Below are 24,228 nucleotides of genomic sequence, written 5' to 3' on the forward strand. Positions count from 1 at the left end.
GTGTGAGTTTGCGAATTTGACTTTGAAGTGACGTTTTTTATTAAGTTTATATTTTGTTGTTTTTCAATTTGAATGAATTTTCAGGATTTATCAGATATGTATTGAATTATTCTTAGTCCAAATTTCAACACAAGCCGTTCAAAGATGAGGGAGCTATATTGATAAGATTTTAGTGATGCGTTAAAAAGTCTCCAGGTGTATGTACATTGCGTGTTGCATTCATCTTCCCTTGAGGATAACACTTAGAATACAATTTATTGTAAAACTGTACTAGTCAGCCCATCATGTTTGCTGTAAGCTCGGTTGGCATGTAACTACTTGTTAAAAGATAGCAGGTACGATTTCCGGCCCGTCCTTCCAACTTGTGTGGAGATAGCATGGTCCTGCAAGTATATATAATGCCCCCTTCGAAGAAGAGGGAATATATTGTTTTGCTGGATGTCGGTCTGTCTGTCTGTCTGTCTGTCTGTCTGTCTGTCTGTCTGTCTGTCTGTCGACCAGTTTGTTTCCATTTAATAACTCGTCAACGAATTGACCGGTTTGCTTGATACTTCACATGTGCATTGGCCTTGGACAGTATATGACCCCAATTGAAATTGGGGTCACTAGGTCAATGTCACAAAGTGTGAAAATCGTTTCCGATTAATAACTCATCAACGAATTGACCGATTAGCTTGATACTTCATATATGCATTGGCCTTGGACAGTAATGACCCCTATTGAAATCGGGGCACTTGGTCAAAGGTCACTAACACAGTAAGTGTGATAATAGTGTCCAATTAATAACTCAACGAATTTACCGATATGCTTGATACTTCACATGAGCGTGGGCCTTGGGCAGTAGATGACCCCTATTAAAATTGAGTTCACTAAGTCAATAGTCAAGGTCACTGTCACAATACGAGTGAAAATCATTTTCGATCAATAACTCATCAACAAATTGACCAATTAGCTTGATACTTCCCATGTCCATTGAACTTGGACAGATTACCCTATTGAAATTGGGGTCACTTGGTCAAAGGTCATGCTCACTGTCACAATCAGTGGGAAAATCGTATTCGATCAATACTTAGACAAACGAATCGATTGATGGCTTGATACATCGCATGTACATTGGCCTTGGACAGTAGATAACCCCTACTTAAAGTGGTCACTAGGTCAAAGTCCCTTTCACAATAAGTGTGAAAAGTGTTTCCGATCAATAGCTCGTTAACGAATTAACCGATGGGCTTGATACTTCACATGTGTGCATTGGCCTTGGACAGTATAGATGGCCCTAATGCCCTATTGAAATTAGGGTCACTAGTTCAAAGCCCTGTTAAGGGGGTCAAAAAATCTGACATCATACATAGTTATTTTCAAGCAGATGGTTTAAATGTGTATTCTCGTTTTGCATAATTTTGATAAACTTGCTGCACTAATTTGGTCCGGCAAAATCGTATATTCTGGTTGCAATTGCAAATTATATGGTGAATAATTTCTGAGCATTTGTTTATTGCTTTGATATTTTTTATTTTTTTATTTTTTATGTTGTTTTCCTTTGTTAATACAATTGTGAAAATAACAAGAGATGTGTTTGTCAGAAACACAATGCCCCTATTGCCCCTCTTTGAAATAAAATTTCAATATATCAGTTGGCAGGTTTAGAAATTATCTCCCTTTTAAAGCTTATTACCTTGGATTGTATTTTTTGACGTTTGACCTTGAAGGATGACCTTGACCTTTCACCACTCAAATGTGCAGCTTCATGAGATACACATGCATGCCAATATCAAGGTGCTATCTTCAATATTGCAAAATTTATTGCAAAACTTTAACCAAGGTTAAAGTTTTGGGACAGAATGACAGACAGACATGCCAAAAACAATATGCCCCCGATCATTCGATCCGTGGGCATACAAATCTAGAAACTGAAAAAAATGTATGAACGTGTGACTTCTCTTTCTCAAACACCATGCCTGTACATAGAGGGTTAAATGACAATACTTGTGTCTGGTTAATATTTCAGCATCAGAAAGAACTCTGTGCCCAATCGTGGTCATGTTTTAGAATTCAATGAAGGAACATTATACGGGTGTAAATTATGAAAATTGTGCTCTTGTTGGCCTCATTCAGGTGTCTTATAATAACCATCCTTTTCGCAGACAAGTGCGAAAAACCAACTCTTTAAAACTGAAATTTCATCAACTTTGAAGTCGAGATTTCATGAAAAAAACGTTTTATCATTCATATGATTTTCAGTGTATTAAAACATTTTATTGAAAAACAAGAATTTGATTTCACTGAAAATCTTATTAGCTTACCTGAGCACAATGTGCTAAATACAATTTTACTGATACATAAGTCTACCAGGTAAATTTCCTAATGATTCGAGAACGAGTGTAGAATATTCACAAATATGTCAACTTCAAAAAAAGGCTATAAAACTTCATCGCACATATTATGTCACTTTTTTCCCACCATAGGTTAGCATACATTTTGATGACAGCATCATCATTTTCTAATTACAATTAAAACAACATTTTTTACACGCTTGGCTCTATTACTGTGGACAATCTCAATCGTGATCAGTTCTTAGTATATAAAACCTGCAGTAAAAAATCAGCTATCATCCTCACTTGCTGTTATTAAAACCTAATTTCAGATTAAGAACTATCATAGCCATTTCAAAGTTCATTGATTTCTTCATAAGCCTTACATGTTTGTATTAATGGTATCAGTATGTATTTCTCGAACACTGACGTTTGAAGCAAACAAGGCACATGTGACGATGTCTACAATGTTATTGCTGTTTAAAACGATCTATTACTACAAATACATATAGGCAAACAATTTAATATTTTACAAAGAGTAAGGAACAATACAAGGAACGTTCATGCTGATAGTTTTTGTTTAAACAATGAATTACCACATATGAAAAGAATTGAAGAGTAAAAAATATCAGCCATTTACAGGAACCCTTTAATTTCTAGCAGTTTTTCAAACAAATAACTGTTAGACATATACTCGCCAACACAAGATCAAAATAAATGAAAACTGTTTGAACGATTTTCCATGATATAAGCATGCATGTGATCATTCATCTGTTTAACATTAACAGCACTGTGTATAAAACTTAACAAGAATTTCGCGATAATCAAGAATGCATGTTAATTTAACAAACAAAAACAAGTTAAATAAAAGGCCTTGCATTATGATCAAACAATACCTCCACAAATCGAAAGGAAAACTTAATCAATTAGATCGAGATCTGTTGACATCATCAATAACACTATTTATTGAAAACAGTTTGGTAGGAAATAAGGAAAAAACTTGAAAAACATAAATTCGGGTATCAATGCCTTATAAGTAGAATTAATATTTAAAGAAAGGGACGCCAAATCTCTATTTAGCATAAATTTGTGCCACTCCCAAACAAACAGTCGTTTTAACGTCATTTCTTGTGTTTGAACGACATAACTAATTTGCCTGCCCTTATAGAAGTACCCGTTCAGATTCTGAATAGCGTTGGAAGCCTCCATCACGTGGACCGTATCAACGAAGTCAAAGCCCTTGCAGACCATTAGGTCCGTATCCATCATCACCGTGCACTTCTCAACGGTCCCGGACGGATAAAAAAGGGCCCACAACTCACGGTCTTCTACGTCCTCTCCAATATTGTGGACGAATATTGAAAATGGTCCAGGACCCTGCGGTATATCGGTCAACGAGCCAGCGTAGCTCGGTTCTGGACTCGTCATACCAGACTGGTACCCTCCTGTGCTAGGGCTCGTGAATCCGGACCCAAAACTAGACTGGTATCCAATAGTCGCATCTTCCCTGGCCATAGGATTGAAACGGAAGCGTTAGGCTGTTTGATTGCGAACTGGCTCAGCCTGGCTGTTGTGTGAAACAAATCCGTTTCCATGGTAAAGAATAGGTGGTGAAGCAACCAAGGGGAAGCATGAGTTACTTGAGGAAGAATGAGTGGGATATGCATTTCCTTCCCACTAGTCATTTATTACATTGTTAAGCACACATATTTATGACAATATAATGAAAAAGCATTTTACCTTCAACCTTTGTTCGCAATTATATATATATATATATATATTTATATATATATATATATATATATATATATATATATATATATATATATAGATATATATATATATATATATATATATATATATATATATATATATATATATATATTTACTTACGTTTACAGAAAAAGAAAATGATATGCTTATGGTGAACGATTTCATCTTTATATATTTGAATCATTAAATATCCTTTATATGTTTCAATATTTGTTTATATACAACTGACATCATTTTCTTACTACTCGATTAATTGCAGCATAACACAAATATATTTTTGAATGCCTGGCTTTCTGACTGCGGATGATCTCAGTCTCGATTAACTCAAAGTGAAGTGACGGTAAGTTTTGTTGTATTTATGGAATAAATAAGGGGACCTAATTGGAATTTTGCTAGTCATAAATAGAAAAAGCATTGTTCATGTGATGAAATTTGATTGTAATTGTTGTTTGATCTTAATAGTATGATTAGCACGTTATAGTAGAGGCTTTTGAACAATATTAACACGATCCATTTGGTGTATTTAAAAGTCAAATATTTCAGTATGTAGACTTAAGTATTCTTCTATATATGATGACTGAATATGGTTCAGAGGCGTACAGGGATAAGTATACTTACCAACCAATTCTTAGACTTAAGAATAAAGAAAAGTCTTATACTCAATAGAAATACCAGAGTTTGCGTATATATACAGGCCCAAAATGGTGCTTATGTCATTAGCATGTTGTTTTTACAAATAATATACTATTAAAGGTGCTAACTGCCACACTTGATTTAACTTCAAGTTGTTTCAGTACATTAAAGTTTTTAAGAATATTATTTTTTTCTTTATTTAAGTCTAAGAATCGGTTGGTGAAAAAGGGCTTAAAAGTAGATTTCGGAGGAAAATTTCACCCAATACAGGGCTCGAACCCACGACAGTTGGAACAACAGCACAGTACGTGATCTATCAACTGAGCTGTATTACACATGTTAACCCAGGACAAAAATAACTAACATTTAAAAGAGCTTTAAATGTATTACCGTGAATACTGCTTGTGAAGAATGCCAATTGGTTAATCATGCATGCTCCTTATCACATTACTATCAACCTCACTTTGATGGTGTTAATGATTCTTAATTGTTCATTGTTGACTCATGTACTACAAAGTACCCCTGGTATGGAAAGTACGATTAAAGGCACCCGGACATACTTCAGGGTACTGTTTAGTATATTGTCTGCATCCCGAGTTCTTTGTAGAATACATAAAGGGACGTAACGTCAACCAGATTGACGAAAAAAAAAAGAAAAGTTCTAAAATACCGTATGTTTACAATTATTAGTTTATATTAATTAAAATATAACGACTGGTATATTACATTACTTGAAAAAAGATGTTACGTTTTTATGTTTTCATATATTCGATAATACAATTTTACTGGGTATATATACCACTAACAGGTAACTACTATACAAGTTAACTATAAATAACGCAAGTAGATTGATCATCATCGTCAAATGGTTAACCCAGGATGCAAAATGTGCATGCTTCGTGAATTGTATATATTTTATATATAAAATGATCGTCTTCTTGCGTTATTATAAACTGTATATCGATATGTCACCTATTTTCGCGATGTACTTTCGATTTCACATCACGAAAATTGATTACCGAATATACTAAAAATATTAACTTTTTTCAAGTAATGTAAAATACCAGTCGTGATATTTTAATCAATATAAACTAATAATTGTAAAAAAATACTGTATTTTAGAACCTTTCTTTTCTTTTCGTCAATCTGGTTGAAGGTCCCTTTAAAAATACTTAATAGAATCTGGGGTACTTTTAAAGAGTACCTGAGGCAATCGAGTGGTAGCGGTTACTGTCTTTTGCCAACATTTCAGTTTCAGATGAGCATTACAGAAATTACACAGGTGACTAGTACTTCCACCTATGATTCAAGTAAACGTTTGACCGCTTCATTGATAGTACTGATCGTCAGGAACAGGAAATTAGTCTCTTCAGTTAAATTACACAAGTATACTTGCAGTCAAGTTTTATACAAGCAAAAGTATATTTTTCATCAGAACTGTTCACAGACTGAGATTTGAAAACTTTTTCGTTTTTTCTCATAACATTCCTGCATGCAATTATATGGTTGCTTCAGTACGTATTTTCATTTTTCAATTATTGTTTTAAAACAAAATTGTCATTATTCAAAAAACAAAAACATGTGAACAAGTCCCTTAAAAATGTGTCATATTGTTTGGCATATCGACAGAGAAAAACAAACCACAGTATATTGTTAGATTTTACTACCGGTATTTAACGTAACATGTGTTTAGGAAGTGCAATTGTTATCAGGATAAATACAATGCTTGAAAATACATAAATAATGGAAAGTAATAAAATACGGAATTAAGCTGAAATCTATTTGATTAACAGATGTGTGCTTTGATTGGTCCGATGAACTTTTATATTTTTGAAGGTTTATAGTCTTACAATTGTTCATTTTCCACTAGCCTGACCTTGTATTCCAAGATAGAATACTTTCCATGCCAGAGAAAAGAGGTCTGGGTTTAAATCCCAGCGGGGGCTTTAGAGATGTATTTTAGGACAAATTATTTGATTTGCTTTACATTATCCTACACTTCAACCCTATCACCCTCAAAATGTATTTTAAAAATGTGTTTTCTACGTAAATGAGAATAAAGGAACAAACATTTAAATGCAAAGAATTACAAATGTGCCTACTATGGTGTCAATAGACGCAATACAATACGAATAAAGAATAATGCTAAAAAGAGATGACATAATAAAGTACGCTAGATAAATTCATAATTATATAACTATTTAAAAATGTTGGACAATTTAAGTAAACTATCAAACATGACATAGTGGGTGTCATTTTCATTTGAATGATTTGTGAATATGTGAAATTGTAAAAAATAAATCCTAAAAGTTTGACAAGATGTTAGTAGTAAAAGGCAAACACACAAACATAACTGGTTATAGTCATGCATACAAATACATCTAATTACAAACACTTAAAAATACCATACTAAGTCTATAAGTCATTAAAGCATGGATAAAATTGTCCAAAATTCCATATTTTTATCCACGATTAAATTTGTTAATTTAATCTTATAAAAGGGGAAAAACAATGAGAATTGTGTTTGCTCACATGAACCACAAAAAGAGGTTCACAAATGACTCCTGAATATCCTCTCACTGAACTCATCCAATATGTGGCTTGGAACTGGAATCCCATATTGTAAAAAAAGCTGTTGTTTTAAATGGCCAGTGTAGGAATGAAACAACTTATTTATTTCTGTAAAATGTGATGCAAAACCACTTTCTCAAATTTCAGCTCTAAAATATTTTAAAGGGGGAATAAATATATGTCTGATGTTGACACTAAACTGAAGATGTTCCTAGTGAACAAATGCCTTTTCTCTTTACTGGGAAATGTGTGTTTTTGTTTTCATAAATATCCAGGTTTTTTTCCTAAAAATAGAAATCATAGCATGTTTTTATGAATTAACAGCTGTGCATTTATTATGGTGTTTCATTATAGAATTATTTTGAGGGCAAAAACATATAATACAACCCATGCAGAGCCAATAAATTGCAAATCAACAGTATCTCCTTTTCAAATAAACAGTATTTCCATATACTATTGCCCCATTTTGAAACAATATCATGCAATTTGATTCTATCTTAATTGTCTAAGGGGGCTAGATTTTGGAATGTCTTAACTTTTTTATCAAGTGGAAAATTTAGCTAAAATGTCTTTGAAAAGTACATACAATGACCTGTATGACGAAAACACCGGGTGTATTTCCTTACAACTTGTTTTCATATTGAATGAAAAGGTTTTCCAGGTCTCCACAAATTTGGAATACAACAAAGTAGGTTTTACAAAAGGTCTGAACTTGCCTTGTCCCAGAAAGATCCTGTTCTCCCATATTTAAAGGCGCAAAGGCTCTGTTAATTAAAAATAATAATAAACTATTAAAATGATAATTAAAGAAATACAGAACAAGACAAACAACCAACATCCAAAGTCTTCATCTAGTTTTTGTAACTTCTGTGTAGACATCGCCAATTGTTCTTGAAGTGTTTTAATCAATTGTTCCCCCTGACGCGTCATACTTTCGAATTTCTCTTTGTCAAAGCTTGTGCATTTTTCTTGTTCTTGCAGTTGTGTGATCATCTGTTCAGAATCTGCCAATTCTGCTTGAAATACCTTAATTTTCTGTTCAGAAACCGCCAATTCTTCTCTTCTCTTTTTTATGCAACTGTACATACTTCCGCTTCGTACTTTTGCACTTTTCTTTTTCAGAATTAATCCGTTTTTCTTGTTCTTGAAGTTGTTGAATCTGCCGTGCAGAAACCGCCAATTCTTCTTGTTGATTTTTAATCAACTGTTCATACCCCCGCTTTGTACTTTCACATTTATCTTTTTCAAAATTAAGTCGTTTTTCTGTTTCTTGAAGTTGTTGAATCTGCCGTGCAGAAACCGCCAATTCTTCTTGTTGATTTTTAATCAACTGTTCATACCCCCGCTTTGTACTTTCACATTTATCTTTTTCAAAATTAAGTCGTTTTTCCTTTTCTTGAAGTTGTTGAATCTTCTGTGCAGAAACCGCCAATTCTTCTTGTTGATTTTTAATCAACTGTTCATACCCCCGCTTTGTACGTTCACATTTATCTTTTTCAAAATTAAGTTGTTTTTCTTTTTCTTGAAGTTGTTGAATCTTCTGTGCAGAAACCGCCGATTCTGCTTGTTGATTTTTAATCAACTGTTCAAACCCCCGCTTTGTACTTTCACATTTATCTTTTTCAAAATTTAGTCGTTTTTCTTTTTTTTGAAGTTGTTGAATCTTCTCTTCAGACACCGCCAATTCTGTTTGATTTTTTTTAATAAGCTGTTCATCCTCCCGCTTCAAACTTTCGCATTTCTCTTTTTTCAAAACAATGCGTTTTTCTTGTTCTTGTAGTTGTTTGACCTTCTGTTCAGACACCGCCAATTCGTCTTGTAGTTTTTTTATTAACAGATCATCCTCTCGCTTCATACATTTGCTTTTCTCTTTTTCTAAATAAATGCGTTTTTTGTTCTCGTAGTTGTTTAACATTCTGTTCCGAAACAGCCAATTCGTCTTGTATTTTTTTAATCATCAGTTCATCCTCCCGCTTCATACTGTTGCATTTCTCTTTTCAAAATTAATGCGTTTTTCTAGTTCATGTTGTTGAGTAATCTCCCGTTTACCCAAATCTTCTTGTAGCTTTTTAATTTTCTGTTCATATACGCGTTTCAAACTGTTACATCTCTCTTTTTCAGCATTAATGCTTTTTTCTAGTTCTGAAATTGTCGTATCTTTTTTTTCAGACATTTCAACTGCTCATCAAACTGAATCTCTTTGTTTATGTGCATCTCTTCTCGTTTTCGAATAGATTCTTCTAACTCTTTAAGACGCTCTAATTTTTCACAATAATCGCATTGTAACCCTTCAAAGTCTTCGTGTTCTAAACGACAACTCTTTGAATTTTCTGGAAAATAAACGGGTATCTATGCACTGCCTTACTTCATTAGTCAGATTTATATTACTATATTATGTTTCTGCAGAAGCGAATGCCTTGTCAATCAAACTTTTGTATGACAGTTCAAACGACTAACTGCGTTGGAACAGCACTTTACACCTTTTGTTGACAATGATACCCCTAAAGAATTATTCAAATAAACATTGTTGTCAACATAACATGGAAAATTATTTATTTCTCTTACCTTCTTCATCGGGTGTTTTCTCTTCATTTTTCTCATCTCGCATTCCTATATCAGATACGCAAGCTACCTTCTGAATTTTGATTGTTCGCCATATGAAATGCAGATATAATAATTGAGTTATTTTATTTTGAATCAAATCATGTAGACGAATATCTGACAATTGAAAAGCATGCGTCCTTGAGCTATTAAAAACATCTGAGGGGAATGCAACTGGGCATAAATATGATATCCCATATTCGTGACTACCAAAAGAAACGCAATCACATAGTTCATACCCAACGATATTATTTATAATAGGTGAGAGAACGCATGAATGCTCCTATTATGCCCTACTTGCACTCGTCATTTTTACAATACATTCATATTTGTGTTTAATTATGTGATAAAATAATTAATATTCATTTCAGAGTGTGTGCATTGTATAACATATGTGTAAGAAATTATGTCACCCCATCAACTATAACACAATATTTGTAGTTGAAAATGTAGAAAACAAAACACCGTGAAAGTAACAAATTCTAATCAAAGCAAATTCAAATAAGTTTGCTGAAATCTTCGTACCTCCTCAACGATTTCAATTACTTCGTCACTTCCATCACATTCAATCTTAAGTTTTCCAATATGCTGATCTACCTCGATTAGTTTATCAATCTTGAAGTTGCGAACAAATTCATATTGATAAATATGATTTTCATGTCTAAATCTAACGTTTTTATCTTTAAATGAATTAATATTTTTCTCCAATCTCTTAAGTGCAACGAATAATTGCCGATAATGCTTTTTATGTTTTAACTCATCTAAATATTGAATATGCTGCCGTAAAACTTGTCTATGTTCTTTACATTTAAGTGCCGTTTCATCAAGTACGTCTGTATTTTGTTTGTGTAAGTTATCACTTTCTTGTTCTGCTTTTATCATCAACATTTTCAGTTGCTTGACTAACGCTCCTTGAAATTCATTTATGTCTTTTTCATAGTTTGATCTACATGCATCATTTTTTGTCTCTTTTCGTCTATTTCGGCCATAATGTGGTCTATTTCTTCGTCCAATACTTGCAATGTAGAAACACTCTTATTCATGTGTTCTTCGTCGTGCTGGACATTGTTCAAATCAACCACCGTCTCCAAACAAGAAAAATGATTTGAAAAAACACAACGACCACAAATACATACAGAATGTTTCTCGCAATAAAACGACTGGTTTTCATCAGTGTGATCTTTACATTTTTGCTTGTGAATATCAGCATTAATATCGACCGGTGATTCTAATCCTGTATAAGCTGATTTTTCAGTTTGTAAATTCGACATTATACATGAATTATAAGCACTTTCGATGAGAACAATTATGTGCGAACAGAACATTTTTCCCTCGTGTGATTCGTAAAACATATCTCGCACAGTTTAATCTCACAGTTTTCGCAAATCACAGTAACCTTATCAGAAAAGCAACCGCCACACTGTGCTATACTCGTCTCCATTTTCTGAACAATTTACGCTTAACTATTTCGTTAAGTGTATCATATATCATACGATCAATAAAGTCCTTACAAAACGATTGTACGTAACTCATTCAACTGTAGATCAAATATGCGAGCACTTGTTATAAACGAACGATGTATTGATCCACATATTGATATAATTTAAATAGAACATTCAAAATAATCGATGTGTTTACGTGGTTCAAATATAGAGCCATGTATATTAGGATCATCGACGCCTAAATGGATTTCCAATATTTGTACCGGTACATACCATTGCGATGATTATTAAACAAAAGAAATTATCAAGGGGAAAATTAGTAATCTATTATAATTTAAAATAATTTGTGTATGGCTATGTAAAATTCTAAAATTTTCAATCATTTTTACTGAAAATTGTAAATCAACTAATGTTGTTTCTTTTCATTTTGATTAGCTCAAGTCTTCTTGGGTTAAACTAAAACATGTAAATGACGACTAACTGATTATTCTCAAGTAATGCCTGTTGTAAGATTGGTGGTATTCTTCTATTAAAAGATATATGGATTTCATCCGAAAATTTCTTTTAAGATAATTCAAGATAAAAAATATATACTGTCAAATTCCCATTTGTTTGGCCCTGAAGTTGGTGTTAATGTTAATTTTCAGAACTTCCCCTACTCTACGTTTGATGTACATAGAGTGCTCAAGAAAGCTGTGTAGATTTCAAGGTAATGAGCACATATTAAGTGTGCTGGGCCCTGTTAATTACATAAAAAAAATCTTATGACAATGTAACTCGAAGCTGACCAAAGCTTTTTTTCAAATAGGCAGATATGATGAAAATATTCTTAAAATCTATGGCACAGGGAAATATCAAATAGAAAGTAATAGTAATAGCCAAAAGTGACAAATTATAGAGCTATACCACAATTGCATCTTAAATTAAATTGTTGGTACCACTTTTTAAAAGATAGTTCTACTATGCAAATTAAAGATTTCATTATGAATCTTAACTTTCAATATTAAATGGGCCTTTTCACGTTTTGGTTAATTGACAAAATTTTAAAAAGTTGTTTCATATTTGCAAATTTTCGTTTTAGTTATGATATTTGTGAGGAAATAGTAATACTGATATTTACCATGCTCTAAAATATCCATTATATGCATCTTTTGATGATTTGAACACCTACAAATTATAAAGCGTTGCAACGCGAAACGATTGAATAATTTGGAAAGTTCTGTTGTCGCTATATTTTGGGAAACTACGAGGATTGCTTATATAACTAAAAAATATGTCCGATAATAGCATGAGCACGGATGGTCGAGTAGTCTTAGCGGGAGACTTTTTACTCCAGGACTCCAGGGGTCAGTGGTCCGAGCCTAGTTGAGGGTTACTTTTTGTATTATTATTGTATTCTTGTTTTTTTTTTAATGGAGATTTTTTGGTCCAATGTTTAAATTTATCAATTAAAAGCATTTAATGACAAGCTTCAATATATGCCAAACATCTGTTTAAAGGCCCCTTTAACCAATTAAAATTCCCATTATATTTGAGTTGTGCATTCTTTTTGGTAAAAATACAGTTAGACTAAGTTTAAAACTAAAGTATATTCAGTCATGGGGCCGTGAATTTTAACAAATTTAAACATTTATCAGTTTATAAAAAATATTGACCAGTAATCAGCATTATTAATACAAAAAAAGTGTTGTCGAACATAGGTTGTAATGCAAATTCTGATTAGCATTAGCGTAAGCTCACAACTAATGTAGTGAGGCAGTTTTGCAAGCCAGTCTGCTTTAGCTACGCTAGGAACGATCACTGCCAGTCAGTCTGCTGTTAGCCACGCTAGGAACGATTACCACTGCGTGTTTAACTTCAGCACTGGTACACAGCAGCCGACAACCTGTATGTAAACAATAGGTTTAAGAGTTTGTGCGACGATATTGGCCAGTCTAGTGTTTATAACAGCTTGTTCGACTACATTGGCCAGTTTATCATTGAAATATGTACATAAATTTAACATATTTAGTATATATTACACCAGGTTGCATGCATTAGAGCTGTCTATATACTATTTATACTGTATTGTTTAAGTGTTATACACTTGGTGACTTTTCTAACGCATCACTTTTCAAACTTGAATATCTCAGCTATGAGTAAAGACCTCGATTAAAAATTTTACATACGATCATTTGACTACATTCTATGCAAGCTCACGATAAAATCATTCATTCGTGACGATTGGACGCTTTAGCACGTGTGGTAGGTGTGGTTCCATATTTTTGCATGTGGAAATTTTGAAACGCGATTTAATTCTAGTTTTATTTAAGTTTAATTATTTTAGGTGGGTTCTTACACAAGGATAACATAAAATTAATTTACAAAATAGCTCGTATGAATATTCATTTTGCATTGTACAGGCTACCTTTCCCACTTGCTAAAGCGTCCGATCGTCACGGAAAATGATTTTATTGTTAGCTTGCACATCATTGTGTAAACACCGGTCTCACAGACAATAACGTAGTGACGTCACCGTCTATGTATAGATTGGCTTGCACATAGTGTAGTCAAATGATCACATGTGCAATTTAAAAAAAAAAAATATTTGCCCATTATTGAGATATGTAAGTTTTAAAAGTGTTGCGTTAGAAAAATCACCAAGTGTAGTAAAAGGCGATATACATGTTATTCCAATTTGATTTCAATGTCATAATTCTAGGTAAGTTTTTACACAAGAAAAACATAAATTAATTAAATATAAACAATATGAATAAGGCTCGTATGTATATTCAGAAGCAAAATGGCTCAATCGTCATGTTGAAAGCCGGTCAGTTATTAAGACGTGTAAGTTCATGCGTTTTACTTTTCACAGTGTTTTAACTTAACGTGTGAGTTTGCGACTTTGACTTTTGAAGTGACGTTTTTTATTTGTTAAGTTTTATATTTTGTTGTTTTTCAATTTGAATTAAATTTTCAGGAATTATCAGATATGTATTGAATTATTCTTAGTCCAAATTTCAACACAAGCCGTTCAAAAATGAGGGAGCTGTATTGATAAGATTTTAAGTGATGCGTTAGAAAAGTCTCCAGGTGTATGAACATCGCGTGTTGCATTCATCTTCCCTTGAGGATAAACACTTAGAATACAATTTATTGTAAAATTGTACTAGTAAGCCCATCATGTTTGCTGTTAAGCTCGGTTGGCATGTAACTACTTGTTAAAAGATAGCAGGTACGATTTCCCGCCCGTCCTTCCAACTTGTGTGGAGATAGCATGGTCCTGCAAGTATATATTATGCCCCCCCCCCCCTTCGAAGAAGAGGGAATATATTGTTTTGCTGGATATCGGTCTGTCTGTCTGTCTGTCTGTCTGTCTGTCTGTCTGTCTGTCTGTCTGTCGACCAGTTTGTTTCCAATCAATAACTCGTCAACGAATTGACCGATTAGCTTGATACTTCACATGTGCATTGGCCTTGGCCAGTATATGACCCCAATTGAAATTGGGGTCACTAGGTCAATGTCACAAAGTGTGAAAATCGTTTCCGATCAATAACTCATCAACGAATTGACCGATTAGATTGGTACTTCATATGTGCATTGGCCATGGACAGTAATTACCCCTATTGAAATTGGGGGCACTTGGTCAAAGGTCACTAACACAGTAAGTGTGAAAATAGTTTCAAATCAATAACTCAACGAATTTACCGATTTGCTTGATACTTCACATGTGCGTGGGCCTTGGACAGTAGATGACCCCTATTAAAATTGAGTTCACTAAGTCAATGGTCAAGGTCACTGTCACAATACAAGTGAAAATCATTTACGATCAATAACTCATCAACAAATTGACCAATTAGCTTGATACTTCCCATCTTCATTGAACTTGGACAGATGATCCTATTGAAATTGGGGACACTTGGTCAAAGGTCATGCTCACTGCCACAATCAGTGGGAAAATCGTATTCGATCAATACTTAGCAACGAATCGATTGAATGGCTTGATACATCGCATGTACATTGGCCTTAGACAGTAGAAAACCCCTACTGAAATTGGTCACTAGGTCAAAGTCACTGTCACAATAAGTGTGAAAAGTGTTTCCGATCAATAGCTCGTCAACGAATTGACCGATTGGCTTGATACTTCACATGTGTGCACTGGCCTTGGACAGTTTAGATTGCCCCTAATGCCCTATTGAAATTGGGGTCACTAGTTCAAAGCCCTGTTAAGGGGGTCATATGTCTCCAGCCGCAAAACTCTTGTTTATATTGCCTTTCTCCCCCCTACCTTTGCAAGTAGGGCAGTTGCCAGTTATTGAAATGGAAAGTGCATTTAGTACTGCTTCTCCAGCTAACCCAGGAAAAGTGACTGCAATTTTTAGACCTTAAATACTGTGGATTAAAGCTGTAAAGAATATTGAACAAACAATCTTGACATCATACATAGTTATTTTCGGGCAGATGGTTTAAATGTGTATTCTCGTTTTGCATAATTTTGATAAACTTGCTGCACTAATTTGGTCCGGCAAAATCGTATATTCTGGTTGCAATTGCAAATTATATGGTGTATAATTTCTGAGCATATGTTTATTGCTTTGATATATTTTTATTTTTTTTATTTTTTATGTTGTTTTCCTTTGTTAATACAATTGTGAAAATAACAGGAGATGTGTTTGTCAGAAACACAATGCCCATTTTGCCCCTCTTTGAAATAAAATTTCAATATATCAGTTGGCAGGTTTAGAAATTATCTCCCTTTTAAAGCTTATTACCTTGTATTGTATTTTTTGACGTTTGACCTTGAAGGATGACCTTGACCTTACACCACTCAAAATGTGCAGCTTCATGAGATACACATGCATGCCAAATATCAAGTTGCTATCTTCAATATTGCAAAAATTATCGCAAAACTTTAACCAAGGTTAAAGTTTTGGGACAGATTGACAGACAGACATGCCAAAAACAATATGCCCCCGATCATTCGATCCGGGAGCATACAAATCTAGAAACTGAAAAAAATGTATGAACGTGTGGCTTCTCTTTCTCAAACACCATGCCAGTACATAGAGGGTTGAATGACAATACTTGTGTCTGGTTAATATTTCAGCATCAGAAAGAAACTGTATGCCCAATCGTGGTCATGTTCTAGAATTCAATGAAGGAATATTATACGGTGCAAATTATGAAAATTGTGGTCTTGTTGGCATCATTCAGGTGTCTTATAATAACCCATCCTATTCTCAGACAAGTGCGAAAAACCAACTCTTTAAAGCTGAAATTTCATCAACTTTGAAGTCGAGATTTCATGGAAAAAACGTTTTATCATTCATATGATTTTCAGTGTATTAAAACATTTTAATGAAAAACAAGAACTTGATTTCACTGAAAATCGTATTAGCTAACCTGAGCACAATGTGCTCAATACAATTTTACTGATACTTAAGTCTACCAGTTAATTTTCCTGATGATTTGAGAACGAGTGGAGAATATTACAAATATGTCAACTTCAAAAAAATGCTATAAAACTTCATCGCACATATTATGTCACTTTTTTCCCACCATAGGTTAGCATACATTTTGATGACAGCATCATCATTTTCTTATTACACATAACACAACATGTTTTACACGCTTGGCTCTTTTACTGTGGACAATCTCAATCATGATTAGTTCTTAGTATATGAAACCTCACTTGCTGTTATTAAAACCTAATTTTAGACTAAGAACTATCATAGCCATTTCAAAGTTCATTGATTTCTTCATATGTCTTACATGTTTGTATCAGTGGATTTAATATGTATTTCTCGAACAACTGACGTTTGAAGCAAACAAGGCACATGTGACAATGTCTACAATGTTTATTGCTGTTTTAAAACGATCTATTACTACAAATACATATAGGCAAACAAGTTAATATTTTACAAAGAGTAAACAATATAAGGAACGTTCATGCTGATAGTTTTTGTTTAAACAAATGAATTACCACATATGAAAACGAATTGAAGGATAAAAATTATCAGCCATTAACAGGAACCCTTTAATTTCTAGCAGTTTTTTCAAAAACATATCTATTAGACATATACTCGCCAACACAAGATCAAAATAAATGAAAACTGTTTGAACAATTTTCCATGATATAAGCATGCATGTGGTTATTTATCTGTTTAACATTAACAGCACTGTGAATAAAACTTTAACAAAGAATTTCGCGATAATCAAGAATGCACCAATGTTAATTTAACAAACAAAAACAAGTAAAATAAAAGGCTTATAGTTAATATAAGGTTTTAAATTATCAAACAAATTTTTTTGCATTATGATCAAACAATACTCCACAAATCGAAAGGAAAACTTAAACTTAATTGGATCGAGATCTGTTGACATCATCAATAACACTATTTATTGAAAAAATTGGTAGAAAATAAGGAAAAAACTTGAAAAACATAAATTCGGGTATCAATGCCTTATAAGTAGAATTAATATTTAAAGAAAGTGACGCCAAATCTCTATTTAGCATAAATTTGTGCCACTCCCAAACAAACAGTCGTTTTAACGTTATTTCTTGTGTTTGAACGACACACTTATGCCCTTATAGAAGTACCCGTTCAGATTCTTAATGGCATTGGAAGCCTCCATCACGTGGATCATATCAACGAAGTCAAAGCCCTTGCAGACCTTTAGGTCCGTATCCATCATCACCGTGCACTTCTCAACGGTCTTGGACGGAGAAAAAAGGGCCCACAACTCACGGTCTTCTTCGTCATCTCCAATATTGTGGACGAATTTTGAAAATGGTCCAGGACCCTGCGGTATATCGGTCAACGAGCCAGCGTAGCTCGGTTCTGGACTCGTCATACCAGACTGGTACCTAGACTGGTACCCTCCTGTGCTAGGGCTCGTGAATCCGGACCCAAAACTAGACTGGTGTCCAAAAGTCGCATCTTCCCTGGCCATAGGATTGAAACGGAAGCGGTTGGCTGTTTGAATGCGAACTGGCCTTGCCTGGCTGTTGTGTGAAACAAATCCGTTTCCATGGTTAAGAATAGGTGGTGGAGCAACCAAGTGGGAAGCTGGGGTTACTTGAGGAAGAATGGTAGGGATATGCATTTTCTTCCCACTAGTCATTTATTACATTGTTAAGCACGCATATTTATGACAATATAATGAACAAGTATTTTACCTTCAACCTTTGTTCGCAATTATATATATATATATATATTTTACTTACGTTTACAAAAAGAAAAAATGATTTGCTTATGGTGAACGATTTCATCTTTATATATTTGAATCATTAAATATCCTATATATGTTACAATTTTTGTTTATATAAAACTGACATCATTTTCTTACTACTCGATTAATTGCAGCATAGCACAAACATTTTTTTGAAAGCCTGGCTTTCTGACTGCGGATGATCTCAGTCTCGATTAACTCAAAGTAAAGTGACGGTAAGTTTTGTTGTATTTATGGAAAAAATAAGGGGACCTAATTGGAATTTTGCTAGTCATAAATAGAAAAAGTATTGTTCATGTGATGAAATTTGATTGTAATTGTTGTTTGATCTTAATATTATTATTAGTACGTAATAGTAGAGGCTCTTGAACAATAGTAACACGATCCATTTGGTGTATTTTAAAAGTCAAATATTTCAGCATGTAGACTTAAGTATTCTTCTATATATGATGACTGAATATGGTTCAGAGGCGTACAGGGATAAGTAAACTTACCAACCAATTCTTAGACTTAAGAATAAAGAAAAGTCTTATACTCAATAGAAATACCAGAGTTTTCGTATATATACAGGCCCAAAATGGTGCTTATGTCATTAGCATGTTGTTTTTACAAATAATATACTATTAAAGGTGCTAACTGCCACACTTGATTTAACTTCAAGTTATTTCAGTACATTAAAGTTTTAAGAATATTATTTATTTCTATATTGAAGTCTAAGAATCGGTTGGTGAACAAGGGCTTAAAAGTAGATTTCGGAGGAAAATTTCACCCAATACAGGGCTCGAACCCGCGACAGTTGGAACAACAGCACAGTACGTGATCTAACAACTGAGCTGTATTACACATGTTAACCCAGGACAAAAATAACTAACATTTAAAAAGCTTTAAATGTATAACCGTGAAGACTGCTTGTGAAGAATGCCAATTGGTTAATCATGCATGCTCCTTATCACATTACTATCAACCTCAGTTTGATGGTGTTAATGGTTCTTAATTGTTCATTGTTGACTCATGTACTACAAAGTACCCCTGGTATGGAAAGTACGATTAAAGGCACCCTGACATACTCCATGCTACTTTTAAGTATATTGTCTGCATCCCGAGTTCTTTGTAGTATACTTAAAGGGACGTACCCTCAACCAGATTTACGAAAAAAGGAAAAGTTCTAAAATACCGTATTTTTACTATTATTAGTTTATATTGATTAAAATATCACGACTGGTATATTACATTACTTGAAAAAGTTGTTACGTTTTCATATTTTCATATATTCGATAATACAATTTTACTGCGTATATGTACCACTAACAGGTAACTACTATACCAGTTAACTATAAAAACGCAAGTAGATTGATCATCATCGTCACGTGGTAAACCCAGGAATACAAAATGTGCATGCGTAGTGAATTGTATATATTTTACATATAAAATGATCATCTACTTGCGTTATTTATAGAGTGTATATCGATATGTCACCTATTTTCGCGATGTACTTTCAATTTCACATCGCGAAATTTGATTACCGAATATACTGAAAATATTAACTTTTTTGAAGTTATGTAATATACCAGTCGTGATATTTTAATCAATATAAACTAATAATTGTAAAAAAAATACTGTATTTTAGAATTGTTCTTTTCTTTTCGTCAATCTGGTTGAAGGTCCCTTTAAAAATACTTATTAGAAGTTGGGGTACTTTTAAGGAGTACCTGAGGCAATCGAGTGGTAGCGGTTACTGTCTTTTGCCAACATTTCAGTTTCAGATGAGCATTACAGAAATTACACAGGTGACTAGTACTTCCACCTATGATTGAAGTGAACGTTTGACCGCTTCATTGATAGTACTGATCGTCAGGAACAAGAAATTAGTCTCTTCAGTTAAATAACACAAGTATACTTGCACTCGAGTTTTAAACAAGCAAAAGTATATTTTTCATCAGAACTGTTCACAGACTGAGATTTGAAAACTTTTTCGTTTTTTCTCATAACATTCCTGCATGCAATTATATGGTTGTTTCAGTACGTATTTTCATTTTTCAATTATTGTATTAAAACAAAATTGTCATTATTCAAAAAACAAAAACATGTGAACAAGTCCCTTAAAAAGGTGTCATATTTTTTGGAATATCAACAGAGAAAAACAAACCATAGTATATTGTTAGATTTTACTACCGGTATTTAACGTAAAATGTGTTGAAGAAGTGCAATTTTTGTCAGGATAAATACAATGCTTGAAAATACATCAATAAAGGAAAGTAATAAAATACGGAACTTAAGCTGAAATCTATTTGATTAACAGATGTGTGCTTTGATTGGTCCGATGAACTTTTATATTTTTGAAGGTTTATAGTCTTACAATTGTTTATTTTCCACTAGCCTGACCTTGTATTCCAAGATAGAATACTTTCCATGCCAGAGAAAAGAGGTCTAGGTTCAAGTTCATTTTCCACTAACATGGCCTTGTATTACAAGATATAACACTTTCCATGCAAGAGGAAAGATGTCTGGGTTTAAATCCCAGCGGGGGCTTTACAGGACATGTATTTTGGGACAAATTGTTTGATTGGCTTTACATTATCATAAACTCCAACCCTATCACCCTCAAAATGTATTGAATATAATTTGTATTCTACCTGAATGAGAATGAAGGCACAAACATTTAAATGCAAAGAATTACAAATGTGCCTACTATGGTGTCAATAGACGCAATACAATACAAATAAAGAATAATTCCAAAAAGAGATGACATAATAAAGTGCACTAGACAAATTCATAATTATATAACGATTTAAAAATGTAGGACAATTTTAAAGTAAACTATCAAACATGACAAAGTGGGTGTCATGTTTCTTTTGAATGATTTGTGAATATGTGAAATTGTAAAAAATAAATCCTAAAAGTTTGACAAGATGTTAGTAGTAAAAAGGGAAAAACTCAAACATAACTGGTTATAGTCATGCATACAAATACATCTAATTACAAACACTTAAAAAATGCCATTCTAAGTCTATAAGTCATTAAAGCATGGATGAAATTGTCCAAAATTCCATATTTTTTATCCACGATTAAATTTGTTAATTTAAGCATATTAATGGTGGAAAATAATGAGAATTGTGTTTGTTCACATGAACCACAAAAAGAGGTTCACAAATGACTCCTGAATATCCTCTCACTGAACTCATCAAATATTTGGCTTGGAACTGGAATTCCATATTGTAAAAAAGCTGTTGTTTTAAATGGCCATTGTAGGAATGACATCACTTATTTATTTCTGTAGAATGTGATGCAAAACCACTGTCTCACATTTCAGCTCTAAAATATTTTAAAGGAGGAATGAATTTATGTCTGATGTTGACACTTAACTAAAGATGTTACTGGCGAACAAATGCCTTTCTCTTTACTAGGAAAAATTTAAGTGTGTTTTTGTTTCGTAAATATCCAGGATTTTTTCCTAAAAATAGAAATCATAGCATGTTTTTATGAATTAACAGCTGTGCATTTATTATGGTGACAGTATTTGTTTCATTATGCAATTATTTAGTATGCAAAAACATATAATACAACCCATGCAGAGCCAATAAACTGCAAATCAACAATATTTTCCTTTCAAATAAACAGTATTTCCCTATACTATTGCCCCATTTTGAAACAATGTCATGCAATTAGATTCTTTCTTAATTTTCTAAGGGGGCTAGATTTTGGAATGCCTTAACTTTTTATCAAGTGGAAAATTTAGCTAAAATGTGTTTGAAAAGTGCATACAATGACCTGTATGACGAAGACAACGGGTGTATTTCCGTACAACTTGTTTTCATATTTAATGAAAATGTTTTCCAGGTCTCCACAAATTTGGAATACAACCTATCAACACCTTAGACACAAGCAAGGTTATTTTTAATAAGTCAGCTTTGTTCCCACACATAAGTAGGTTTTACAAAAGGTCTGAACTTGCCTTGTCCCAGAAAGATCCTGCATGCGTTTTCCCATATTTAAAGGCGCAAAGGCTCTGTTAATTAAAAATAATAATAAACTATTAAAATGATAATTAAAGAAATACAGAACAAGACAAACAACCAACATCCAAATTCTTCATCTAGTTTTTGTAACTTCTGTGTAGACATCGCCAATTGTTCTTGAAGTGTTTTAATCAATTGTTCCCCCTCACGCGTCATACTTTCGAATTTCTCTTTGTCAAAACTTGTGCGTTTTTCTTGTTCTTGCAGTTGTGTGATCATCTGTTCAGAATCTGCCAATTCTGCTTGTAGTTCCTTAATTTTCTGTTCAGAAATCGCCAATTCTTCTCGTAGTTTTTTATTCAACCGTACATACTTTCGATTCGTACTTTCGCACTTTTCTTTTTCAGAATTAATCCGTGTTTCTTGTTCTTGAAGTTGTTTAATCTGCTGTGCAGAAACCGCCAATTCTTCTTGTTGATTTTTAATCAACTGTTCATACCCCCGCTTTGTACTTTCACATTTATCTTTTTCAAAATTAAGTCGTTTTTCTTTTTCTTGAAGTTGTTGAATCTGCTGTGCAGAAACCGCCAATTCTTCTTGTTGATTTTTAATCATCTGTTCATACTCCCGCTTTGTACTTTCACATTTATCTTTTTCAAAATTAAGTCGTTTTTGCTTTTCTTGAAGTTGTTGAACCTTCTGTGCAGAAACCGCCAATTCTTCTTGTTGATTTTTAATCAACTGTTCATACCCCCGCTTTGTACTTTCACATTTATCTTTTTCAAAATTAAGTCGTTTTTCATTTTCTTGAAGTTGTTGAATCTTCTGTTCAGACACCGCCAATTCTGCTTGATTTTTTTTAATAAGCTGCTCATCCTCCCGCTTCAAACTTTCGCATTTCTCTTTTTTCAAAACAATGCGTTTTTCTTGTTCTTGTAGTTGTTTAACCTTCTGTTCAGACATCGCCAATTGTTCTTGAAGTGTTTTAATCAATTGTTCCCCCTCACGCGTCATACTTTCGAATTTCTCTTTGTCAAAACTTGTGCGTTTTTCTTGTTCTTGCAGTTGTGTGATCATCTGTTCAGAATCTGCCAATTCTGCTTGTAGTTCCTTAATTTTCTGTTCAGAAACCGCCAATTCTTCTCGTAGTTTTTTATTCAACTGTACATACTTTCGATTCGTACTTTCGCACTTTTCTTTTTCAGAATTAATCCGTTTTTCTTGTTCTTGAAGTTGTTTAATCTTCTGTGCAGAAACCGCCAATTCTTCTTGTTGATTTTTAATCAACTGTTCATACCCCCGCTTTGTACTTTCACATTTATCTTTTTCAAAATTAAGTCGTTTTCCTTTTTCTTGAAGTTGTTGAATCTTCTCTTCAGACACCGCCAATTCTGCTTGAATTTTTTTAATAAGCTGTTCATCCTCCCGCTTCAAACTTTCGCATTTCTCTTTTTTCAAAACAATGCGTGTTTCTTGTTCTTGTAGTTGTTTAACCTTCTGTTCAGACACCGCCAATTCGTTTTGTAGTTGTTTTATTAACTGATCATCCTCCCGCTTCATACTTTTGCTTTTCTCTTTTTCAAAATAAATGCGTTTTTCTTGTTCTTGTAGTTGTTTAACCTTCTGTTCCGAAACAGCCAATTCGTCTTGTAATTTTTTAATCATCAGTTCATCCTCCCGCTTCATACTGGTGAATTTATCTTTTTCAAATTAAGGCGTTTTTTCTTG

The 24,228-nt window shown here is 33.4% G+C and overlaps 2 protein-coding genes and 1 long non-coding RNA gene across 5 annotated transcripts; all 3 read right to left on the reverse strand.

The window, feature by feature from the left end:
* Positions 1 to 3,079: 3,079 nt before the first annotated feature.
* LOC127839565 (protein elav-like) lies at positions 3,080 to 3,827 on the reverse strand. Its single transcript, XM_052367955.1, has 2 exons — positions 3,487 to 3,827; positions 3,080 to 3,083 (listed from the first exon to the last, which is right to left on the reverse strand). The coding sequence occupies exons 1-2, from the start codon at positions 3,825 to 3,827 to the stop codon at positions 3,080 to 3,082; spliced, it is 345 nt and encodes a 114-aa protein (XP_052223915.1).
* A 4,258-nt stretch (positions 3,828 to 8,085) lies between these two features.
* Positions 8,086 to 24,225, reverse strand: LOC127838857 (golgin subfamily A member 6-like protein 22). 3 transcript variants are annotated; one of them, XM_052366869.1, is made up of 2 exons: positions 23,197 to 24,225; positions 8,086 to 8,700 (listed from the first exon to the last, which is right to left on the reverse strand). In XM_052366869.1, exons 1-2 carry the CDS (start codon positions 24,184 to 24,186, stop codon positions 8,329 to 8,331), a joined length of 1,362 nt encoding a protein of 453 aa, XP_052222829.1. In that variant the 5' UTR covers positions 24,187 to 24,225; the 3' UTR covers positions 8,086 to 8,328. The 3 variants fall into 3 exon arrangements, with proteins under 3 accessions (XP_052222829.1, XP_052222828.1, XP_052222827.1); XM_052366868.1 differs by lacking the exon at positions 8,086 to 8,700 and adding an exon at positions 20,696 to 22,944 and having other exon boundaries at positions 23,197 to 24,224; XM_052366867.1 differs by lacking the exon at positions 8,086 to 8,700 and adding an exon at positions 20,696 to 23,070 and having other exon boundaries at positions 23,197 to 24,224.
* Positions 9,196 to 11,429, reverse strand: LOC127838871 (uncharacterized). Its single transcript, XR_008030013.1, has 3 exons — positions 10,416 to 11,429; positions 9,855 to 9,924; positions 9,196 to 9,619 (listed from the first exon to the last, which is right to left on the reverse strand). It is a non-coding gene; the product is annotated as an uncharacterized LOC127838871 (long non-coding RNA).
* Positions 24,226 to 24,228: the final 3 nt, after the last annotated feature.

This window comes from Dreissena polymorpha, chromosome 7, assembly GCF_020536995.1.
Source record: "Dreissena polymorpha isolate Duluth1 chromosome 7, UMN_Dpol_1.0, whole genome shotgun sequence".
In the NCBI taxonomy this organism is placed as follows: domain Eukaryota; kingdom Metazoa; phylum Mollusca; class Bivalvia; order Myida; family Dreissenidae; genus Dreissena; species Dreissena polymorpha.